This window comes from Carassius gibelio, chromosome A8 (assembly GCF_023724105.1).
Source record: "Carassius gibelio isolate Cgi1373 ecotype wild population from Czech Republic chromosome A8, carGib1.2-hapl.c, whole genome shotgun sequence".
NCBI classification, from domain to species: domain Eukaryota; kingdom Metazoa; phylum Chordata; class Actinopteri; order Cypriniformes; family Cyprinidae; genus Carassius; species Carassius gibelio.
The window spans coordinates 21990723-22015802 of record NC_068378.1 but is presented as its reverse complement, the minus strand read 5'-3'; the positions used below and the strand labels follow the sequence as shown (position 1 = coordinate 22015802).

The window sequence follows — 25080 nt, the reverse complement described above, 5'->3', positions numbered from 1 at the left end:
GAAACGTGACTCGTCCGCATTCCGTAGTTCCACAGTCAATCCAGGTTTTATCCCATTGGACAAAAGCCGCAGAGGGCGGGGCATTTCTGTCATTCATTGTTTTAGCGTGTCTCCATCTTATTATAGTGGATAAAAGATTAACTTCCAGCAGGTGTAATCACATGGTCTATTAGGTTATAATGGTCATTTGAAAAGAAAAGAAAAAAACAACAACAGCCATTCAATTTCTGAAGAAATATTCTGGGTTATTTATTTATTTAAATAGTTTTTTATTTCAATAGTTTAGTGTTGTTTGCAATTCATCACACCCCACAATAAGTGACAACATCTGTGATGGGAAAATCTAAATAATAATAATAATAATAATAATAATAATAATAATAAATAAATAAAATTCGGCAAGTGAATCAGTTGTGTGCGTATTTAATTATTTCTAAACACCAGAACATATATATATATATATATATATATATATATATATATATATATATATATATATATATATATATATATATGTATGTATATATATATATGTATATATATATATATATATATATATATGTATATATATATATGTATATATATATATATATATGTATATATATATATATATATGTATATATATATATATATATATGTATATATATATATATATATGTATATATATATATATATATATATATATATATATATATATATATATATATATATCAAATTCAATCTCTCAATCATGATTAACTAATTAGCTCTTTATTTCCACACCGTTCGGCGATATTTGCTAATTTAATTGTCACTGTATAAATAATCAGGTTATAACAAATAAAAACTTATCGGTGTTAGAGAGTGGTTTTTAGTGTTGAGAGATAAGCAGGTTGCAAAATGCTGAATAGCCTTAGTTCGTACATTTTTTAAGCGCAATATTTGCATAGCGCTGTTAAATAGCGCCGTCCTGCGTGGAATCAAAGAATGTCATGGGAAAAAAACCAGGTGAGAGTGATGGGGCAAGTTTTCTTGCGAGACCTATGAAATAAACTGCAACATATAATGTCTCTTTGGTTGAGGTTATTTATAATTAAGATGACTATAATACAAATAGTACTTCCTTCAATAGGTCAATAGGTTACTTTTTGCACCAATCTACCTTTTTGTAACTGACTTTAAAAAGTTATAATTAGTTATAAAATATATATAATTAAGACTAGTCTAAATAGTTTATATATCCGGCCACAGATCTAACTGAATCAAACTTTCAGATCTGTGAAATAAAAATAAAAATAAAAAAATAGGCAAGAATAAAAAAAATTCATACCCCCGATTTTGTTCTCATAAAAATATTGACATTCTTTTTTGTAGATCTGTTTGTTTTACCCTTTATCTACAAAAAGCTCTTATTTAGTCCACTCCATTTTTTACTTTTTAGTAATAAAGTAATAAATAATTCATCAATCCATTAATTCACATCACTTTAGGGGGGGACAAACCTGCATGAAAAATGTGCCAGATTTATTTGTTTTGGCTCTTAAATATTAATAAATAATCAGAGCAAAGATAGTGGACCTGAGAGGAATGTTAAGTGGAGACATGCATGGGGAAATGCAGAAAGTATATATATATATGGAAATGGAACTTCCCCACAGCAGAGCACTTGTGGTAAAACACATTTGTGACAGAAAAATGTCACTGTAGAACAGCTCTCTGACTGAGGAAGTTTCTTTATTATACATAGCCTATATATTTTTTTTTACAGAATGTGCGAACAGATGGAGGTTGAACCAACTAACAAATTTAACTAAACTGTAATGTGTCTGAAAGTGCTTCATCAGTTTTTTCCAAATGATCCAAACTCCTGACATGAATGAAACTCGTGTGGAAAGGAAAGAAACCCATTTTTGGATATAATGGCCACACTCACAATGTGCAATCCTTTACCAAATATAAAAATGATTGCTTGACATGAAAATGCTGTCAAATTGTCTATTATTAACAAAGTGCCAACTTACCTTGTGGTTCATTTTACCCTTTAGTCCTCCCTATGTTTTGGGAAGGAAAAAATAGGTCATTTAAAAAATGAAAGGAAAAAGAAGCAGAGAAAAATATTGAAACTTTCAGTGTTTGAGCAAAAAAAAAAAAAAAAAAAAAAAAACAGCTATTAATGTGCATTTAACTGTATTTTGATCACGTTCATGCGTGACACTGAAGCACTTTGTAGCACTGAAGTCAATTACTAAAACAAGACATAATACAAGAATTTCAATGAGGGTGAGATGAGACACATTTGTCCAGATCACAGCAGCCACTGCTTTGAACTGACTGAATACATCAACTTTCACAAAAGCATATGTAAGAGATAGCCTAATGTAGGCTACAGTTAGCAAGTCATTATATTGCAATGTTATTTCACTATATTTTGTACGTTATCTGCCAGGCCATCCAAATGTAGATGAGTTCATTTCTTCATTGGAACAGATTTGAAGAAATTACTCATTAGGCCTAAATCACCTACTCACAATGGATCCTCTGCAGTGAATGGGTGCTGTCAAAATAAGAGTCCAAACAGCTGATAAAAACATCACATCACATCTTGTGAAGCCAAAAGTTGGGTTTGAAATAAACGACTCCATCACAAAGATGTTTTTACTTCAAACCATTGCTACCAGCTAAAATACGAGTCCTCTTTCCATAACAACGCTTTCTTCAGTGAAAAAATCAAGTCTCTCCTGAATCATTATTATGGTTGTTATGGATTATCGATTGTTTTGCAGAAGCATTTATTTGAAGTTAAAACACCATGATGGATTTATTACAAACACCCAACTTTTCAATTAAAAAGACTTTTTTAATTGATGGACAAGAGATGTGTGGAATACTTGTGTATCATTGTGATGTTTTTATCACCTGTTTGGACTCTCATTCTGATGGCACCCATTCACTGCAGAGGATCCATTGGTGAGCAAGTGATATAATGCTAAATTTCTCCAAATATGTCCTAATGAAATAAAACAAGCATCTACATCTTGAATGGCCAGAGGGTGACTGAATTTTCAGTACATTTTCATTTTTGGGTGTACGGTTCCTTTAATTTTCTCTTGCCAATCCACAAAATAGTGAGTGAACGCACAAATGCAGAAGAGTTCCTGTAGAGTAGATTGATGGCTGAATAATAAAATATATAAATGCTTGCGTGTTACAGATTATAAAGTACCTTGTTCAGAGTGGCCTAAAAATACTGTCCATTTTCTTCAGCCCAAATGTTCTATGCATGGTTAACTGGGAGTAATACAGGAACTGCTATTCTTAGATTGTGCGCCACATTCTGCGTCATTACTACTGTTGCTGTCTTAAAACGGACCAAGTTAAAGATGAGTGGATTTAAACCAATGAAGAATCCATATCCAAGAAATATAACAAAAGCAGGTATGTAAAGACAACACGTCCATTAAAGACAAGATATATAAAAATGCAATGTGACCAGGTAGTGGAATTGTTCATTTATTTCTTTATATTGGAGCCCAGCATTATGTAAATCCGCTACAGCTTGGTCAACAAGGCCAAAGACACACAGTAAAGGCAGTTTGCTGTTTTTCAAACCCGTAATGACAACCACATCTTGATGCTTTCATTCTAAACCTAGAACTGGGAACAAAATTGGTTAATGTAAGTGGTAATGATATCCAAGTGTGGGATTAATCTTCTGTTGTTCGCTTCTACATTTTGTTTAGAATCTTTTTTTTTTTTTTATCAAGGAAATGAATGTTTTCAACTATGCTGCCGCTCTGCTGTAACATTTTGTATATCCTCTACAAGCTATAAAAATCTAGGTAAATAATAAAAAAAGGAACCTCTGTAAAAAATGAGAAAAGAAAAGGAAGGAAAAGTTAAGAGAAAACCATCCTTTAGGTCAGCTCCATCATTAATTTGCATTGAAACATGCAAGGGGGTGTACAGTATTTCCTTCCCATCACATCCCCAGGCTGTCTTAGAGATTGCCTGCGCTGAAGATGCTTTAAGGACCTTTGGAAGCTTTGGCAGAATCTTATTTTGTCTTTCACACTCGTTGGAAAAAGTGTGCTTGAATATTGTTTATTTCTATAGAGAGAATGCATATTATTCTATAAGACCTTGAATGTCATCAGTGTAATATAAAGAAAATGTGTGGTGTGGCTCATGGAAACATTTATCAGTTGAATTGGACTAGCTACATTTTTTTTCATTTGTAAAATATTATTTTGACAATAAAATGTTATCCTTCTTCCTTGTTTTTAGGCATTTCCTATATCTGGTTGCATTTTTTTTTTTTTATCTAGTAATGATTAATCAATCTGAACATGGGACTTCCAAAGGACCTTCCTCAGCTTCTATGAGAACAACAATTATATTTAATGGATAAGAATAGCAGCATGGTACTCAATACTGTGCAGTATATACTGTATACAGAACTTCTTCTCCCACTGAATTTGCAATATTCAAAAAATGTGTATCTGTTGCTACATGATCTTATAACATACCTAGTGAAAAATAAATATAGTAAAATGAATCTGAAATACATTTATTTCATGCTAAGTATACTACAAATACATTTACATATTTATGTACTATTTTATAAGAAATACCTTGCAATTGTACCTTTGCTATACTTCAAGTCTGCTAAATTATAACTACTAGTTTTGTACTTGATGCACTTTTAATTGTGCTGAAGTATTGCTGAAGCCCATCTAAAGGTATACTGAAGTATATTTGATTGTGCTAAAGTGGAACTATTGCAAGTATACTTCAGATACACTTTAAATATCTTGCATTTAAAGGCCAATGTTATTCAAAGATCATATAATCTTCATCAATAGTTAAAACACATTTTAGGTTTAATATTTAAAATTTTTTACATTGTAGACAAGTAGTGCTCCAAATAAAGTTTAAATATAATTTTTATATCAGTAGGTCTCAAGCAATATGTCAGTTAATATGTTATGTAAATATGTTAATAGATTTGAACTATACTTTTTATGAAATAAATGTATTTTAAATACATTACTTTTTTTTTTTTTTTACTAGGGATTGTATGTTTAGTTGTTTAGCAAGTGCCACAAAAGTCCCCAAGTTTTGTTCCATTCCGATGAAGTAAAAAATGTAAACATTTCAAAACATACATTTTATTTGGTCTCAAATGACCAAGGACAACATGAGGGTTAACTGAATTTTGGGTAAAAAATATCTTGTTTTAATGTCAAAATGTTTTATTCTTAAAACTACTAACACTGAAAAAGAAAACTTGATATAGGTACGGTATTCAACGCACTGTTCTCTGATAAATGCCAGGGAATTTTAATGCATACAGACAATTTGCATACTGTATACAAATATATACTGCAGTAAGAGTAAGTAGCATGCTAGTATGCTATTCAGAACTTAGCATATATCTTTAATGTCTGCCTGTCTGGTGACTTCCTCTCCCATTTTTCCTTCCTTCTCAATCCTCTGTATTTCCATGAGGTTAGCTCCATTAAATTTTCTGTTTCCAAACAGAATTTCACCCCCTGCAGTCTGAATCCAGTCCATACTATACAAGGGCTTTACAAAAAAGCTAACGTTAAACAGCCATACAATGGCTAAACATAAACCATATCTCTACCATGATGAGTTAATTCATTACATTTTTATTCCAGTGTGTTGAAGTTGTCATTCTTATTAACGTTTCAGTACTAAAAGTATATTTAGCAGTGTTAGTTGGTGATAGAGGTGTGTAGGAGTGTGTGTGTAGGATTAGAGTATGATTTTGAGTGTGTGAGCGTGCTAGCCGCTATCAGAGGACGTGTGTGGTGCAGTAGAGGGTGATCTCCGCTGGTGCACGGATGACGCCCAGGAGCGATCGGAGGTCTGCGAGGAGGGGCGCGTGAGAGTGAATCCACGCTGGGTCAGCCCGTCCAGCAGGTGGTGCTGTTGCTGCTGTATGGCTTGTGAGAGCAGGCCAGGCAGAGCCTGCAGACTGTTGTTTATGGAGTCCAGTTTTGTCTCTAGGTGACCGATCCGCTTTTCCAGCTCCTCGCTGCGCTCCTGCAGCTCTGAGACCAGGTCGTACATCACATTCTGTGTCTGAAGAAGTGAAAAACACTATTAGTAGACATAAAAATGCAAGAATCACATATATTAATACACGGTGTTATCTACTGACATGGAAAAGTAAGCACATTTTCGGTCTACAAAAAAACGAAAACATTTAAAATATCAAAAGAAATTCAAAACATTTAAAACATACAGTAATATTAAAAATGAAAAGACACAAAATACATATTTACACACATACGTTGTCAAATAACGAATTTAAATAAAATTCCCATTATTTATTCAGGCACAGACGTCACTTGCCAAATAATATGATGCAGGTCATGCTGCATACTGTATACTATTTCACATACTATTTTAGAGGTTCATTCAGGTAACATGGTCCATTTTACCCAAATTTACAGTACCCTAATTGCAGTTTTCACATATGAGCACACACAGAGTACCGTGCAAAAGTTTTGGGTTGATAAGATTTTGAACGTTTCTCTGCATTTATTTGATCAACAATACAGAAAAAGAAAAATACTATTGTGAAACATTATTACAGTTTAATACAACAGTTTTCTATTTGAATACATTTTAAAATGTTTAAAATTGGTGCTCAAGAACTAAGTGTTGTTATTATTATCTTTGTTGGAAACAGACGTGCTGCTTAATAAATCCATCCATTCCATAGAATCAACATGCACTCCTTACAGTGCATGGCAATACTACAAGACTACCAAACATGTCACTACAGATCTACTACTTAAGACTGTACTCACCTTTGCTAAGTCCACCAGTGTGTTTGCTTGATCATTCAGCTTCCTTTGCTCCATCTTCACACTTCGCAGTCTGGGAAAACAATGAAGCCAGGGAGCAGGTGGACAGACAAAGAGAAAAAGATGGGCCACAAGGAAAGAAGACACACAGATATATAATGGAGACAGTAGTTTATAGAGGAAGGAGAGCAAAAACAAGTGCATGAGGTTGTGATGAGGTGTCAATGAAAAGAGCAGGGGAATTAGCAGGGAAAAGAGGAAGAAACAGAGTTTGACAATTAGGCTGAAATCTAGAAGCTATAAAGTGTCACATTATGATTATTCTTCCATTAAATGATGTGTCCACATGCAAACATTTACATTCCAGTTCGGTCCAGTCAGACATGCAAACTTATTCAGCCACAGGAGGTAAAATAAAAAAAGAAGGGGTCGAAAAGAACAACAGTTGAGCCATTGTCCCAAAACTCCATAAGCATATGGACATGGATATTATAATACTACCTCAAAGTCACGAAACTGTGCTGCAGATTTTTTTTAGATGGTGATCTGATGCATTTAGAAATTCTCCACTAAATGTAATGGACAGTAATGAAATGCAGTTAGACATTATGAAGCAATAAAAGCATACTGTTTAAAAGTAGCTATAAAGTCAAAAGATTTTAGTTTGATATTGAAACTATTTGTTGGTAAATTTTTATTTTGTTTTATTGAGATGTTATTATCCTGTGTTTTAATTTGGTAGAAAAATGTTACTTTATACATTTTTAATATACATAATTTGATATGAACATATTTCTATTACACACACACACACACACACACACACACACACACATATACATATACATATATATATACACATACATACATATACACATACATACATATATATATATATATATATATATATATATATATATATATATATATATATATATATATATATATATATATATATATAGTTTATATATATAGTTTATATATAGTTTATATTTTATAGTATAATTTATTAAGCTTGATTCTGTATATATAAAATATTAATATTTTCAATAATAATAATAGTAATAATAATTGAATAAACTCACATACTTGTGGTCAGAATTCATGTTTGAATTTATATTTTCAAACTAAATCTGAAAGTCAAGTAAGCTTATGTTAATCACAGACTTCAATTTAAAAGTAAATCCAAGACCATAAACTAAAAATTTTCAAATCCTATTATAATTTTTCGGCTGACTGACAGACCTACAAATTGACGTCATGACTACGCAGCTCTATTGCATCATGAATGGTTCAAAATGTGCAAAAATACAACCCAAACACCACCTTTATCAGTGTGATGATGGCAGACATTCATTATTTTGTGTCAGACTGTAGTGTGGAAACAGATGAAGTGATAAAAACACAGAATGTAGACACCGGGTTTCTGCTCCATGGTAATGACAGATGTGCTAACAATGATGCATTAGCATTAACCTAATTTCAGTGCCTATTGAATTCAGAAAGCCAACACCAGAAACTCTCTAGATACACATAGCTGGGCTTTCCTCAAGGAAAGCACAAACATAACCCGGAAAGGAAAGGGGAGATTCTTGTGTAGAACAAGAAACTTTTTTTTTTTTTTGAATCTAAGAACAATTTCTTGAGAAAAATGCTTGTCAGTAATACTCACATGCAGAATATAAACATAACATGATGGCTTTTAGTGTCTTTTCCAAAAAATATTGTAAATGTCTTCTCCAGAGTTAACCTAAACCAACCCCAACCATCTATTTGCTTCAAACTCTCCCCCTCCCATCAAAAAACGAAAAAGGTGTGCAAGCTTTATGGAAAATAAAAAGTGGACACTTTGCACTTTTTCACATGTGCTTGCACTGTTGTAAAGATGAACTCTCAATTTTGGGACGGCCAAAATTGGTCTGTTTGTTTCTGTACCCAGACCTCCATAGTTCCCTGCACTCCAGATGCAATTGTTACCTTCTCCACAACACAGGCCGATTTGCTGAGTTTATGAAGCATTTAATGTGCAGATATTTATAGAATTTTATGATTGTATGCATTAGGCAAGGGAATGTTTATGCGGTCTCGTAAAAGTGAAGGCCAAATACATTATAAATGAACTGTTGTGCTCAGCAGTTGCACTTTCTCTTTGACTGCGTGCCAAACAGAGGCAGGACTGGCAATTCACATCGGAGAACTTATGTTCTTGTCTATGTACCTATGTGCACCTATGCATGTCCAGAAAATGTTACAACACCTAAAGGATTAGTTCAGCTAAAACTGTTCATCATTTAATCAACCTTATTCTTAAGTCTAAAACGTCTAATGCAGTCTTATAAGATTCACGTTCAATATTTCTGTAAGTGTATCTCCATGAGAAAGATTTGCAACAGATTTGTGTTTGCAAGAAAACACTGCAGACCAGCAGACTAGCAGGTTTTATGACTAAAAGGATGAAAGTGCAGTGTGAGGTTCTGTGGAAATCTGGTACAGGCTAGATGAATGAGTTTCAGACATTGTGGCATCTGATAAATTTGAAGCTGAGAAGATGTGAAGAACTTTCCCTCCAAATACCTTAAAAGGCCGGTGAAACATGTAAATGCAGTTCATCTAAATACCGTAATGGATAACAAATGCTAAATAAAAATGGAGCCCAGCTTCAAATGTTTTCAATGTTCATCATGTTGGTTGATACTGCTGAGTAAGACTTAGAAAAATGAAAAAGGGTTCCAATGGTAAAGAAAAAAGAGAAGACATGACTTACTTCTGAGCTCTGCAGTGATTTAAGGCAAAACAAATGGAACACAGAATCAATTTTTTTTAAATCCTCAAGTTGCACACCACACTATAAGACTTTCAAACTTTTATGACTGACTGAAAAAAAAAAAAAAAAACTGCCATTTGATTTGCTTCACCTGGGGTCTCATTTATAAAACTCTCTGTAGATTTCATCCTATAAGTGTACGTATGCACAAAAGTTTTCAGATTATAAAACCATGCGTATAAAATCCTGGTCAGGAGAAGATTGTATGTGTGTGCATCTCCAACCCGACTCATCGGACATAACCTCATCTGTATATCATTTCCATGCACATCCATGTTATACCATGTTTAATACTGTCAAAGGAACAAGACGTTAAGGAAATATGAGATATGGACTAAAAATGCCATTTGTGGCAAACATAGTTTTTTTTATTGCTAAAAATCATCCAGTATCCTTGTTGTTTTAGAATAAATATATCAAAATATCCATAAAAACAAAACTTTAAAATAGTTCTCCGATAAATATTCTAATTCATTTCCACTGGCCAAATAGTATTTTAATTATTTTTTAACAATTAGAATCAAATGTAATTTATGCAGTTTTGCTGATAAGGTGAACATCTTATAGCTTATTGTTTTTATTTATTTATTTATGGAAACAGATAGGCCTATATTTATTGCAGTATAGAATTCCTCACTGACAAAATATTTAAAAAATGATATGTTAAATTACCATTTTCTTCAAGCTGTATCTTTCAAATACGTTGGTATTTTTCATAATGTTATAGCGATGCCTTCACATGACATCAACACCTCTGTGTACAGTATGTACTGTACAGTAAGCTATTATCACTGTACCTATTCAAGGTATGTAGTTTATGTAAATTTGTATACAGATCGTTGTGTACTTGTTACTTTTCTCACTCCAGGAAAAAGAGTGCATACGCATGGTCTATAATGTCTGTTCAGTGCGTACATATTTCATATATTACACAAGTCCCATTTTGTGCGTACGTAATGTTTATAAATGAGACCCCAGGCCATTTATCAACAGTGATATTTCATTACGCTCCATAAAAGTTTCAAAGCAAAAACTAATATGCTATGAAACACACTCTTTTATTTAAAAAGTGTCATATTTATATAAATAAAAACAAATTAAATCAAAGCAATGCTATGTAGACTTCAAATATATCTCAATTAAGGAAACAAATAGATAGTCAGCAATAAAGAACAAAGAAATAACTAACAGCAGTGAGTGGGTTCTCTCTTTTTCTTTGCCAGTATTATTGTTTGATCAATATTAACATGATAATAGGCGGTGGCATGCAATTACACTTTAAGTTCCAATGCACTGGTCTGATATTATGGGAATTTATTTTTTGTACATTTACTTAAGACAATTCTACTGAGCTTACATTAACATCTCACCAAGACAGTAGTTTGTAACCAGAAAGTGCATTTGGTCATTTATGCACACAATTACGCTGCTTGTCCGATATACTAACTCTGTACTATCCCTAACTTTTTATTTTCGGCATCATCAGCATCAAGATTTCACCCCATGATCTGACAGGTAAAACACCCAAGATCTTAAAATGCCGTGGCAATAAATTAGGAAGGAAATATGAGGTTGAGATAGAGTCTAAAAGGTTCAATTTCGTTTCCAGAACTCCATTAAAAAAACTTGAGATTCCCTAAATTGGAAAGCGAGAACTTGAACTAAATCTAGTTTTAAGCACCATCAAATTTAGATTTATATCTCATCTCATATAAAAATACAAATGCAGACAGCACACATAGCAAAAGGAGGATTACAGATGTTGCAAATATACGTACTGGTGAATGGCCTGCAGAAACTTGCGCTGATGTTTCCTGACCCTGGCATGGTCAATCTTCTTCACAAGCTTTGTATGTTTGTAGATTAGCCATGTTTCCCTGAGTACATTAGCAGCCGTGTTTTTCACCTGCGAGTAAATCAAATCCAGATAAGAAACCGAAATATTAATTTGAAAACATCACTACAGCTAGTGTAGACCGAAAGATGTACAGTATGTCTGGAAAAGATTAAATTATACTAGATGTAGACTCCTGGTAAATTAGCAATATGGGTTAAATGTGCCTGCCAGATTTTGTCTAGAAGATGATCTCATCAACGAAACCTTGGCCGGTTTCCACGGCTTATGCAACATCAACATTTGCATCAACAATTCTGTATATTAAAATATGCTCACTCTTTTGCAGAGTTGAGTGTCCATCATAAAGTTATGGACGTGCTTTTCAGCCTTGGTGAGCTCTAGCTTCCTGGCCACGACAGCCACCACTAGGGCAGTGCAACCGGCCCCCTGGAAACACACAAAAAACACAAATCAATGCACAATCATTAAGAAGGCTTTTTATATACAGTTGCTCTATAAAATGGCTTTACAGTTTGATGGCGTTACGGCTGAGTGGGTACTAATTACTATAAAAAATATGCAGATAAACTCACAAGGGTGCAAATGTCTCGAAAATTGAATTTTCATATGCAGTCTATCTACAAAATGGCTTTATTGCCTGATGATGTTATGGCAGAGTGGACACTAATAACTATAAAATATATGCAGATAGACTCACAAGAACATGAAAGTCTGAAATGTAAAACTTGCACATCATTTGTTCATAATTAGAAGGATAAAAGAGAGATGCACCATGATCCCAGTAAGAAGACACACTCCCTTCCCACAGTATGTGTTGGGCACCATGTCTCCATAACCAATAGACAGGAAGGTTATGGAGATCAGCCACATGGCTCCCAAGAAGTTACTGGTGACTTCCACTTTATCATGATATCTGATGAGATAAAATGACAAGAAAACAAACTGGATTAGTAATTAAACAACACCTTACAGGATCATTCTCAAAAAGAAAAATTGTTTAAAGGTGATCCCAGTTCGAGTTTGTGAAATATAATATAAATAAACAAAAAATTTTAAAAATTCAAATTTTAATACATTTAATTCATCTAAATTAGGAAAAAGAGATTATTTTATATTCAGGTTCAAAATTACACTAACTTGTTTAATTTAAATTATTTCAAGAAGTTAAATCAATTAAGAAATATAATTTTGGCTACATTTATGTTGACAAACTAAATAAACTAAAGGAAGATAACTGAACTGGTTCTTGTATATTAGTTCAGGTTAAAATCTAAATGTATTTATTATTTTGATTGTTTAATCATTTTGAATAAATTAATACATATTATACTGTCTACATTTATGTTAAGAAACCAAATTAACTGGAAGACGACGCTTTAGATTATTTATAGAATTTCCAAATATTACATTAGATATAATAAAACTTATACTGACGTTGACAAACAAAATTAAACGAAAACAATTAAGTTAATCTTGAATCTCAGTTTATGTTCAAATCTAAATTAATTAATTTGATTATTTTTAAACACATTTAAATAAATACAATAGTAGCTACATTTACAGTGACAAACAAAATGAACCTGGAGCTACAGTACTCTCGTAGCAGAGTCCAGGTTTCCAACCCCTACTTAATACGCTGTGCTGCTGCAATCATATTTTCATTGATTTGTCCTATACTAAATAATATGGTTACAAAAGCTATATACAAACAGTCTGTTCGAAATTTGAGCAGCACTGCACGTTGACAGTGGTGCACAGCTGAAATAGACAGGTACAATTTGCATTGGGGTCTTTGAAGAGCCCGATTACATTTGAAGGGTAATCTTAAAGGCAACCTAAAGTGCAATATCAATAAGTATTGAATGCAACAGCATATATCAATATTCAGGCCTGTCCACACTGGATAAAAAAGTGGACAAGCCAAATACGAATCAAGGTGCCTTTGTGTACATAATTTGAAAGGTGTGCTGTCCATATTCTGCTCGTATGATCAAGAGGGCAGCCAGGGCCCATTAGATGGCTTGCTGTTGTTCCCCAGTGTTCTAGCTCGGTCTGGTGTGGAGAATGCGTCTGTGTAAAACTTGTGGGAGTCACAGTCCATTACACGAGAATAAAAAGGGTATATGGAAAAACATGCTGGCAGTGTAAACAAATCCAAAGCTGCCATGAACTCAGATAATGCACTGCTCTGACAGTATGGGGCACATAAGAGCGTTCAGGCAGTCGATTTCAACCAAGGCACTTTAGCATTATCTCAAATCAGAGAACACTTACTTGAGAGCTCCATTTGTACATATCACAGAATATTAAACATAGATTTGTCCCTTACAGAAATTTACCACAGTAACTGCTACTAGAATTAAACACGTGGTGACTTAGTATTTCTGGCATTACTGTAAAAAATTATAAAAAATATATATATATGGCAGAAACATTCTGAAAGTAACAATCATCACAGTTACTATACTTTTGGTTACACTTTTGGAGGTTTCCACGGCAAATTTCTGTAAAGGGAACAGCATAACATCTATGTTGATTCTTTCAGAAAACAAACAAACAAACAAAAATTCGTAACAAAACAGTCTTCTCAGTTTCAGTAACATTCGCCCCAAACACCAAATATAGAGAAGAAAAAAAAAAATTATGATGATGTCAAAGTTTCAGAACAAGGTCTTCTCTTGGCCTCAAATCCATCTTCCGTCAGCATGAACAATATGTCCATGTGCTGATTACAGAGGAAATCTACATTTATGTTCAAATAAATCAATCAGTGAGCATCCAGCTTCTATGCCTATGAATTAAACTGAGAACTCATTAGCTTGAGTGCTATTAAACGAGTTCTGTCGACTAGCCTGCTGGCAAATGATTTAAAGTGAAGAAGTAGCTGTGGCCATTTAGGGGTGAAGTGAAGCGAAATACAGTGTCTCGGAGGATTCTAAGGTGCTGATAAAGCACCTCTCCATTCCTCCGACAGATTCATCCACTATAACTCTTACACAAGACATAAGAATACAGAAAAATAACAAGCTAGCATGACACCTGACTAGCACATTAGCTTAGTTGGTGTCCTCAGCACTTTTTTCTCAGCCACACTGCAAAAAAAAATCTATTTTCTAAATCGAAATGTCTTTACAGTAACCATATATAGGCATGCATAAAACAAGATACATTTATCTGAAAAACTAAACTTTTTATTTTTTAATTTTAAAACAACACAAATTCTCAAAACAAGAAAAAAATGGGGTAAGAAAAATAAACTTCATTGAAGATATAAGTGTTTTTCAACAATTATGGGCACTTTTATTTTTGTAAATGTGGAGAAATTTTACTACACTTCTTAGTTTTATCCTTGTTCCCTGTTACACCTCTAATATATATATATATATATTTATTAGAGGTGTAATGGTAAACGTATTTGTATTGAAGATTTACGGTATGGTTCTTTTAGTTCGGTGCGCATATGAACCGAGCAAATACAGCATTGATTTAACCACTGCATAAATGGAACTTCATTTGAAACTGAAAGACATATCTGTTAGTAATGTCTTAATTTATTTAATATATGTTTAAATAAATCTGTTACGGAACAAGTCATGAGAGCCATTGTGTAAATGAATATATTTCAACAACAAATATAATTTTTATCATTTAGAGGTAAATTAAAAACCGTATGCATTATGAGCAGTTTACATGTTTGCATACATGTTGATTCTTATGTTTAAATGAATGTATAAATGAATAGTAATTAAATTTAAGTTTTCATCTTATAGTAACATAAAGGGCTCCCTAAAGTTTAGAGCAGAAGCTGAGGTTGATTTTTATCCCTACAAAAATGTTAATTATAATTGAATTTATTTAAAGAAAGAGAAATTTGTTCAGTAAAACACAAATTCTAATAATATAATGTTTTTGCATTTTTATATATATATGTTCTATATTAGATTATATTATATATTTTTATATGTTATATTATTTGCATCGTGACCAACTGATAAAGTTTTATCATACTAAGCTATTACCATGGAAAACTAAGAAAAATATCACTAACACCATAACCAATACTGTGTGGAAGAAATTAAAATCTGAAAAAGTTACTTAAATGAGTGATTCTTGTACCTCAGATCAGGTTAAAAACTAAATTAATTAATTAATTTGTAAGATTAAATCATTTAAATAACTATTTTCAGTCATAAAATATGAAATTAATCAAACAATGTTTTTACATTTCAATAACTTTTAACACTTTTTCTAGTTTTCTATTTAATGTTAAAATATGCCAGTCCTCAGTTGCGGCATCATTTGCATCATGAGCAAGACCATGTAAAACAAAGAAACTCTATCGCTATCAATACAACAATGCTGTAACTTTGTGTGGGGAAGAAGTTAAGAATAGAATGCTATCAATAAATATAACATCAGAATGCTAAGAATTGGAATGAATAGAATGCTAGCAATTCTCCTGTGATGCATTTATGTCAGCTGTTAAACTTTCTGAGTAAACAAATTAAACAACAGTAATAGAACTGTGAAAAATGTGACTAGGCCTAAATTCTATAAGCCAGGGTCAAAAGTGGTCATAGTTGAAGAAAACACATATATACATTACTGACTACTGTTGTGGTGCAGTGCATTAAAAAAAAAGCAGGTGGATGATGTGGTACGTATAGCCTAATGGGTAAGAAGTGGGTGCAGAACCTGGCTAAAGAGCTCATGATGACTTTATTAGCATAGCTGTGCATCTCTCTCTTTGTTTATGGGTCATGACAACATACTGGATCTTTACTCTCCTCCGAGGTCTAGGTCAAGATGGCATCTTGGTAAGAATAGCACTTGAGAGCACCAGAAAAGGTCAAATATATGACAGCGCTTTAGGAAAAGAACAGGCTGCCATGAACATGATGACCACCATGTTGACACATGGTGTCAGCTGCGTGAAAATCCCAAAATCAAAAGAATGAATCAAAAATGTAATTACCTAACACTAAGACCACTCTTTATCAGAGGCTACAAGATGACAGACCATTTATAGGAGAAAACAAATAGATCCGAATTTGGAAATAAATAGAATTTGGGATTTCCAGGATGCCAGCAATTTGCCGTTTTGCAAGTATAGCTCATCAAGAGATGAGCAGAAGCTAAGAGCCAAGTGATAGTTTTTCCTTGCAGATCACAGACTCACTTTGGACCCCTATCCAGCAGCAGCCATGTGGGAGAAACATAGAACAAAACCGTAAACAATGAAACACACACACATCCGCTTGCCTCTGACATCACATTTTAAAGGCAACAACATAGGGTCTTGACCAACTGCACCGCATGAAAAGAATTACATAAATAAAGGAATTATTTACACAAAAAAGAAAAATCTTTCATTATTACCTCAACAAAAAAAAAAGAGAGAGAATCTTAACCCACTGTTAGATGCATATCCTGATTACTTGTTTCAATATAATAAAAGTCAATTGGGACTTGGTCTGTCAAGCTTTAAAATGACAAGAAAGAACCATAAAAGTATGATATAAGTAGTCCATATATGTGGTATATTCCAATACTTATGAAGCCTTTAAGTGAGGAACAGACTGAAATGTATGATATTGCTCCCTTACTTCTAATAAACTCTGAAATGGACTATAAAAGCCATACAGACAAAATGTCAGCTTCATGATTCTAGTTTATCATTTTGATCTGTTCATCACACAAATTATTGAATGACTTCACAATACATGGAAATAGTGCATGAATGAAATGGACAACTTTTATGGTGATTGTTTTGTCCTTTTAGAGCTTGACGGACTAATTCACTTACATATACTATGTATAAGATATAGAAATTCATATTTTGTGTTCCATACACTGAAAAAAATGGTATATATATTTATATATATATATATATAAATATATATATATATTTTATTTTTTTACAACAATTTTCACTTAGAAATTGCCAATACATTACAAAATGAATTACAAAGAAATGGCAAGTAACACTTAATTAAATATGACATTTTAAAGTAAAAATACTGATTCAGTATTTTTCTTGTAAAAAAGAAAAACAAAACACTAATCTAACAATCTTTAAACTTCATTTTTTTATAGAAAGGTATATTTAAAGAGAGTTTTGGATCAAAATGAGGGGCGAGTTAATTTTTGGGTAGAATATACTTTAAATACTCCAAGTGCAAACAGTGTTTCTTAAGAAATCAAAGGTTTATCTCACCTCTCACAGACGTGCACTGTCCAAGCAGCAATGATCCATGATGATATGCTGAAAACCAGCAGGACCGTGCCTGGGCAGATAGTCATCAAAGTCTTCATGACAAAGCGTGTGTTAAAGTTGATCTTATTGAGGGCTCCGATACTGCGTGATGAGGCGTCCGTAAAGAGCTTACTGTGCAGGAGCATGACCCGGCCAATCAGATACAGCCGCAGGAACATGGGGATAGAGAGGATGATATCCACGTCTGCATCCGCCACAGACGGGGTGTAGGTGAAGGCCAGGCGGGCGGTCCAGGTGAAGACGTACTGACCTGGAATGGGGTGGATGGCGCACACCAGCAGCTCCAAAACGATGAAGAAGATACGTTCGTATGTCATGGCTATCCGCCAGTCATCAGCTCCATTGTCAACCATGAAGAGCTGAAATTTAAACAGACAACACATTTGAATGCTTTGATGGGTGCTGCAGCAGTATTATGATCTTTTTCATCATCTTTCATTTACAATTGGATGAGAATTGATATTAGATGTTACATACAATATATTATATAAAATTAATTTCTAAACATTTTTAAAACGTGATAAATTGACCTGCTTGAAGTACATTTTAATGTGTGTATATATGTGTGTGTGTGTGTGTGTGTGTGTGTATATATATATATATATATATATATATATATATATATATATATATATATATATATATATATATATATATATATATATATATATATATATATATATATATATATATATATATTACACACGCACTATATAATATAAACTAGTCTAATATAAATAAACTTATATACAATATAAACAGTATGAAAGCATTCTCTGTGGTTTTAGTATTATGACTGTAATATGGATTTATTCTCTTTTATTTCAATGTTTGTGTTGTACACAACCTGTAATCAGGAATAAAGTTTTTTTTAATTGTTCATCCATTCAGTAATTTGACCATCATCTGATGTTCCAAGTCATTAAATAATGCTCACACAGCAACTGATTGACAGGCCTGTATTAAATTATATATCCTATTAGCCATAAGCCCCACTTGTAATACCATCATTAATCAAAATCAGTGTCTTTTCTATAAAGACCTCTTAATGGATAGGTAAAAAAGCACAGACATTGAAAGCAGATATCAGGAATTACAAAAGCCAGGGCGAGTTTTAATTCTGTTGCTACTATAAGTCATTAGGAATTGGCATAAGTGCTTCCTCTGTAATCTTTTAGGCTCCAGTCTCAATCTCTGCTCATGTTTATTGCTTCCAAGGTTAATTCAGCTACTTACCTGAATCTCTCGTGCATGGTACAGAATGATCAGACAGAGCAGAATTACAGTAGAGAGGCTAATAAGGCATTTCAGTGCAAATGAATATGAGGATTCCTGCAGAGACATTGAAAACAAACAAACAAAAAAACAACTACATTAGTTTACATTTTTATGTTCTTGCATCTTAACCATTTGCAGCTCAATCTTTCTTGTGAGAATTTGATTCCCAGAGAACATGCATAGTAAGGAAACATAAAAAAATATTCCATTACTGTACTGTGTGTTGCTTTGGATAAACGTGTCATCCACAAGAGTAAATATATTAAAAAGAGAGATAAACACCATTTCTTGATGGCTGCTGTGTGAATGTACAGTAGGCAAGACAAGTTTATTTACAGTATATAGCACATTTCATACACAATGGTAATTCAGTGTGCTTTACATAAAAGAAAGTAAAATAATCATAAAATAAAATTATAATCTCTTACATTTTAGTCTCTCATGTGTGCTAGAAGAAGCAGAAATTTGTGGAGTTTGAACTTTGTAGGAATCTTATTATTATTATTATTATTATTTGTGATGCATGAAAGCTACCTATATAAAGAATTTTAGTTTTTAGCAATTAGCATTTGAATAGGATTTGAATAGGAATTTTTGGAATAAAAGTACTTGTTTTAAGAGTAAAATAAGGTATTTGGTTAATATCACTTGTTCTATAATCAAAACTACGCACAGTCCCACTTTTAAACTGAATTTTAAGCATATTTTATGTTGCTAAATTGCTGCTAAGAAGTTACCACAGGACCACATCACCCCTGAGTTGTACTTAAACCAGCTGGTTGAATCTATGTTTTTTTTTTCAGAAGGGAAACATAGCTTGTGTTCTTTCACCTATTTATTCGACTGAATGGTTTAAAATGCTTGAATGTTTAAATTTGCAAATGATCAACTACGATCCATTTCACCCCTACAAGTGAATGAACAACGTGAATCAAGGAAGGAATTTTATTTCACTATTCAAGATAGCCCGTCAGATGGTATATTTTGGTTGCCTGACTGGAAAACACAATAGTCAGGCTAGTGATTTTCTGAGCCCTGAGTAACGACTTTTTTTCTTCTTCACATATAATCATAATTTCTGTTTCTATCCCTTAATCTTAGCTCTTGTTCTTTCATTCATGTTCTTTTTGTACCTTGGGATAAAAGAATGTAATTGTAATACACAATGTAATTTTCAAGAGCATGCTATGAATATTTCATTGATTGATGCTCTCTGATGACTCTATCCATTAAGGACGTATATGCACAAAGTAGCTGATGTCAATGATAAATTTATCCTTAAGTGTCTTTAAACTGTCATAAATAGATGACTCCTATACTTCAGTATGCTGAGGCATTTAATTACATAGTAAAAAATCTAAGCACTAAGCATGAAGACGTATAAATCTAGCACAGCTTAGCATGTGAAATTTTGTGATGCATCACCGCCCTGTTGAAAAAGACAATCTTACATCCACATTTATGCATTTAGCAGACGCTTTTATCCGAAGCGACTTACAGTGAATTCAGGCTATAATTTTTTTTTTTTTTTTTTTTTTTTTACCAGTATGCGTGTTCCCTGGGAATCAAACCCACAACCTTTTGCACTGTTGATGCAATGCTCTACCACTGAGCCACAGGAACACAATATTATGTTTGCACAAGCATGAATTTTGATGGTAGTTCAGGCTGGTTTATGTTGTTGAGTGCTGGTCTAGCCTTTTTACAAGACAGTGGGTTTTCTTGGTGAAGCAGGTTGAACTTCTTAACTACAAGTATGTGTTTTCAACCAATACCCAAAACAAAAGTGTGCTAGTATACTTGCAGCGGCCTCAAAAAGTACTGGACATTTCAATCTAGGAATGTCTTATTCCTATCCTAATTCTATAAACCTTCAAAGAGTGATGTTTTAGCATTATTTATATACGATTATAGTATATTGATACTTTGAGTTAGCTTTTATTTGTAGATTTTCTGCTGGCTGTGCTGGAAGACCATCATAAACCAGCTTAGACTGGCAAACCAGCTTAGAAATCAGTTGGTTAAAGGCCACTGAAAAATAGCTTTAGCATCGTTTGTTAGGAAATGGTTACTTGCCACTTGGTTAGATATTTTTCCATCTATGACATTCAGACATTTGTAATTGTGATAGCCCATCAAAAATGTCAATTCTGTCATCACTTATTCACCCACATGTCGTTCCAAACCTGTATGTTGTACTTTAACATTTTGGTAACTAACTAGTTTCGTTCATAGCTTCCAACTGATATCTATTGTATGGACAAAACTTCAAAACTTCAAAATATCAGTGTCTGGGGTGAATTTTACCTTTGTATAAACTCCCCAGGAGAGTTCGGTCTCCGTCACCATGACAACAATCCCAAACATTCCAAAAATCAGGGCGTAGTCGCTAAGGCGCTTGCGTTTTTCGAACAGCACCCTCCGGTGCCCGAGCTTATGGCCAATGTCCTTGTTCTTCTTATGCGGAGCGCTGCATGGTCTTTGCCTCACAAGGTTCTCAGTGGACTGCTTACTAGGGTCTTCCCCGTTCCCTTTGGAGACCACCACCTCAAGGCCGGAAGAGTGTAGGGTCTGCAAAGGCTGTGTCTCAGAGTCCAGCTCTGCTAGGTTCCTCCGGGACGCCCCCAGACTGCTGAGTGGTCTGACTATGCCTCCATTGTACTTGCAGCTGTTCATGGCTATCTGAGGATACTGTGGGCCGCCGTGGGACAGGGAAGGCCGCGATCCAGCATGGCTCAGCCTGTTGGCATCCGCATTCACCTGCCAGAAATGAAAATATATTTTATCATTGCCTTTTGTGTCCAGGAGCTGATGTGATGGGGAAAGCACTACCAATCCGCAACAAAGCTGATTTAATGGACATTTCTTTAGAAAACTACATTATATGCCAGCATCTACAGTGTTCATAATGCATGTGGAAGGAGAGTCGTCTATGTGCTGTGACTACTGAGAAATCTTTTGGTCATGTGAAATCAATTATTTACTTTAAGAGCGGGCTAATTTAAATGATAAATATCACAGAACTATAATAAACAAAAACTTGAAAATGAAAAATAATAAAATGTTAAAGTAAAAACAACAAGCAAAAAATTTCTACAGCTAATGGCCAATCTATTCTATCATCAGTGAGATGAAATTTATACTGTTTTTCAGCAAGGATGCAAAATTAATAAAAAGATACAATGATACAAAAGATTGCATTTTCAAATAAATGCTGTTTTTTTCTTTTTTTAACTTTGTATATATCACATGAATGTGTAATGATGTTACTGTATTTAGAATACAAATGAGTTGCTAAAATGACATACTTTCTAAAATTAAAACTTATTTTACATAATATTTACTCAAAACGGAAAAAAAAATCATACAACAGAAATGGTTTAGTTTGTATAGAGGAACTAAAAGTAGGGAGACAAATATAAGCAAATATACCAGTTTATCACTAGTATTCAGTAACTTGGTTGTCCCAGTAAAATACAATGGAGGAAGTAGGACAGATACTATTATTCCCAACAGACAAAGAGAAAGTATTAAGTCTCACGTGCAAAGTAGCAAAAAATAGATCCTAAATTCTAAGGGTTGAAATTTGCCATAAAATTTGTTTGGTGTTTTGGTTCAGCATTTTTAAAACATTAACATTATCAGTGCACCCCAGGGAAAATGATGAAAATATAATTTTTTTAATCTGTAAAAATAAAAAATAAATTGTAACACTGAAATTTTTCACAATGTTTGGAATTTAGCGAATATTTCACCTACTGTAATTATATTACAGAACAGTAAATACAGCAAAATACTTGCAATAATGCCTAAGAAGATGATAGAAAAAAAAACTTGCTTACAATAATCTCACACTATTAAATTATTTCAGAATTGAATTTTTATTCTGAATTTATACTGTTCTAATTTTCATGGCAATAAGGATCCATTTCTGTTATCTAGCTACTGCTGCTGGGCTGACACAATGCCAACTCATTTGCAGAGACCTACTTCTGTAATGTCATTTTCTGATAGGCAACCCACAACGTAGACCCACATTCTATCTGACTAGAGAGACACCACTGGATTAGAAATGACAGCTGCTTTGAAAACAGTACTGAATACATACACACACATATCCAACATACACTGCTGATTAGTCATAGTTATTCAAAACTAGTTGTGCCACCACCTGAAATCCATTCGTATCACAAACCTGGTTTTGCTGGTTTAGTTGAACCTTTGTAAAGACCACGTTAAATCCAGAATCACTGCTTGAACCTCCACCATAATTTACAGTTTCACTGTTTTTACTCGAAATATTCTGTTTATCCATGTTACTGCACTATGCTGTACTGCCTACATCTATGCAGATACTGCTACAAGACTGCTACTAGACACTGACGCTTAAACGTAGGTTACAAATAATACCATTCAGGAATAGAAAAAAAGTATTTAAGACACCCAAGAGTAAATTTTTCTATCAAGGCCCCTTGTGGGCGACAGTTCTCATGGAGTCTTTCAAATGGCTTTCTGCTGACATGGCAACAAAGAATATATATTCTGTACTGCTTTTTGTCTGTCTCACTTTCTGTGTTTGTTTTCTTCAAAGTAGACTGTGGGAACTTGCCCACAAGTACAGTATTGTGCTATCTGTACCCTTTTAGGAACAATCTGAATATCTAATTTAATATACTCTAATGCACACTATGCAGAAAAAATAATATTATATAATATTAAAAATGAAGGACAGAAAGAGACTTTAATCTCATTTACACCAAAAACAATCATGATCACGATTACAATAACTATATCAGCGTTCCACACCAATGCACAATAACATTCAGTTTACTGTATAATAACCGCACGCTGCAGGTATGTCAACTGCCTCTTTAAATGCTCAAGCTCTTTAAATGCAGGATGGATTAGCGGTCTATATTTTTATCGTTCATCTGCTGGAAAAAATAAAAATAGTTTTGAAAGTGATTCCAATGATATTGGGCCCTATCTTGCACCCAGCGCAATTGACTTTGTACACCGACGCATGTGTCATTCCTATTTTGCACCCGCGCAAAGCGCGTTTTTCCCTCCACAGAAGCACGTCGCTAAACTAGTGAATGAACTTGCGCTCCCTGGGCGGTTCAGCGCAAAAAAGGAGCCGTGTTCCGGCGCAAACAATCCCTGGTGCTATTTTGCTGTTCCATTAAACAATTGCGCCACTGACCAGAAAAAACCTAGTCTAAAGTCAGTGGCGCGTTGCGCGTTGTTCATTATGCTATTTTAAGGGTGCATGCTTGACCATAATGTATAGCGTGCACAACGTGCATACACTTTGCTCATGTAATCATAAAATTGTTACACTAAAAAATATTAACACGTGAGATGACGGAAATCATTGTGGTGTGCCACGAAGATGTGAAAAAATAGGCATAAATCTAGCTTACAAATTATTCAGGCTAATTTTAATAGGCTAATTAAGGATCAGACCTGTTGGCCAAATAGTGGCAAGACATGTGTATAAAAGGACATCTGACTAATTGTGGCTATTTCCTCCCACGCCTGTTTAACCGACGCTATTTTGGGTGGGTTTCTCCCATCCCCATACAACACAACTTCTCTGCCTTTCACTGCTCTTACAAGAACATCAGTCTCCTCGGCTGTGAACCGCTCCTGGCGTGCGCCTGGTAAATACGCCATAATAATAGCAATCCATAACGGAACTTGCGCACCTGCTTTTAAAGGGAATGTTGGATGAAGTTCTGATTGGTTTATTTCACGTTACGCCCAAACCACACCTATGAATAATGAAGCTACTTCAGACCAACCCATTTTAGATTTGCGCCGGGCGCAAGAGCCATTTATCCCGCCGGGAAAATAGCAACAGCGCCGAGACCCGCCCACAAAGTTACTTGAGCTTCGCGCTTTGACACTTGCGTTTCAGATCGTTAAAATAGGGCCCATTGTTTCTCTGTGCCGTCATTGTTATATTTTATAATTTGTGGTGTGGACTCTCAGGCCTTTACTGGAAAACAAACATACTTTGGAG

At 33.9% G+C, this 25080-nt stretch overlaps 1 protein-coding gene across 1 annotated transcript in view; it reads right to left on the bottom strand.

Moving 5' to 3' along the window:
* Positions 1-3473: 3473 nt before the first annotated feature.
* LOC128018884 (small conductance calcium-activated potassium channel protein 2-like) overlaps positions 3474-25080 on the bottom strand; it is a 30713-nt gene continuing 9106 nt past the window's right edge. The window contains exons 2-9 of the mRNA XM_052604732.1: positions 21363-21815; positions 19014-19109; positions 17718-18136; positions 12272-12413; positions 11816-11926; positions 11421-11548; positions 6822-6891; positions 3474-6087 (exon numbers count right to left, since the gene is read on the bottom strand). Coding sequence (XP_052460692.1) covers positions 5788-6087; positions 6822-6891; positions 11421-11548; positions 11816-11926; positions 12272-12413; positions 17718-18136; positions 19014-19109; positions 21363-21815 — 1719 coding nt within the window. The 3' untranslated portion in view covers positions 3474-5787. The remainder of the gene's footprint in view (positions 6088-6821; positions 6892-11420; positions 11549-11815; positions 11927-12271; positions 12414-17717; positions 18137-19013; positions 19110-21362; positions 21816-25080) is intronic.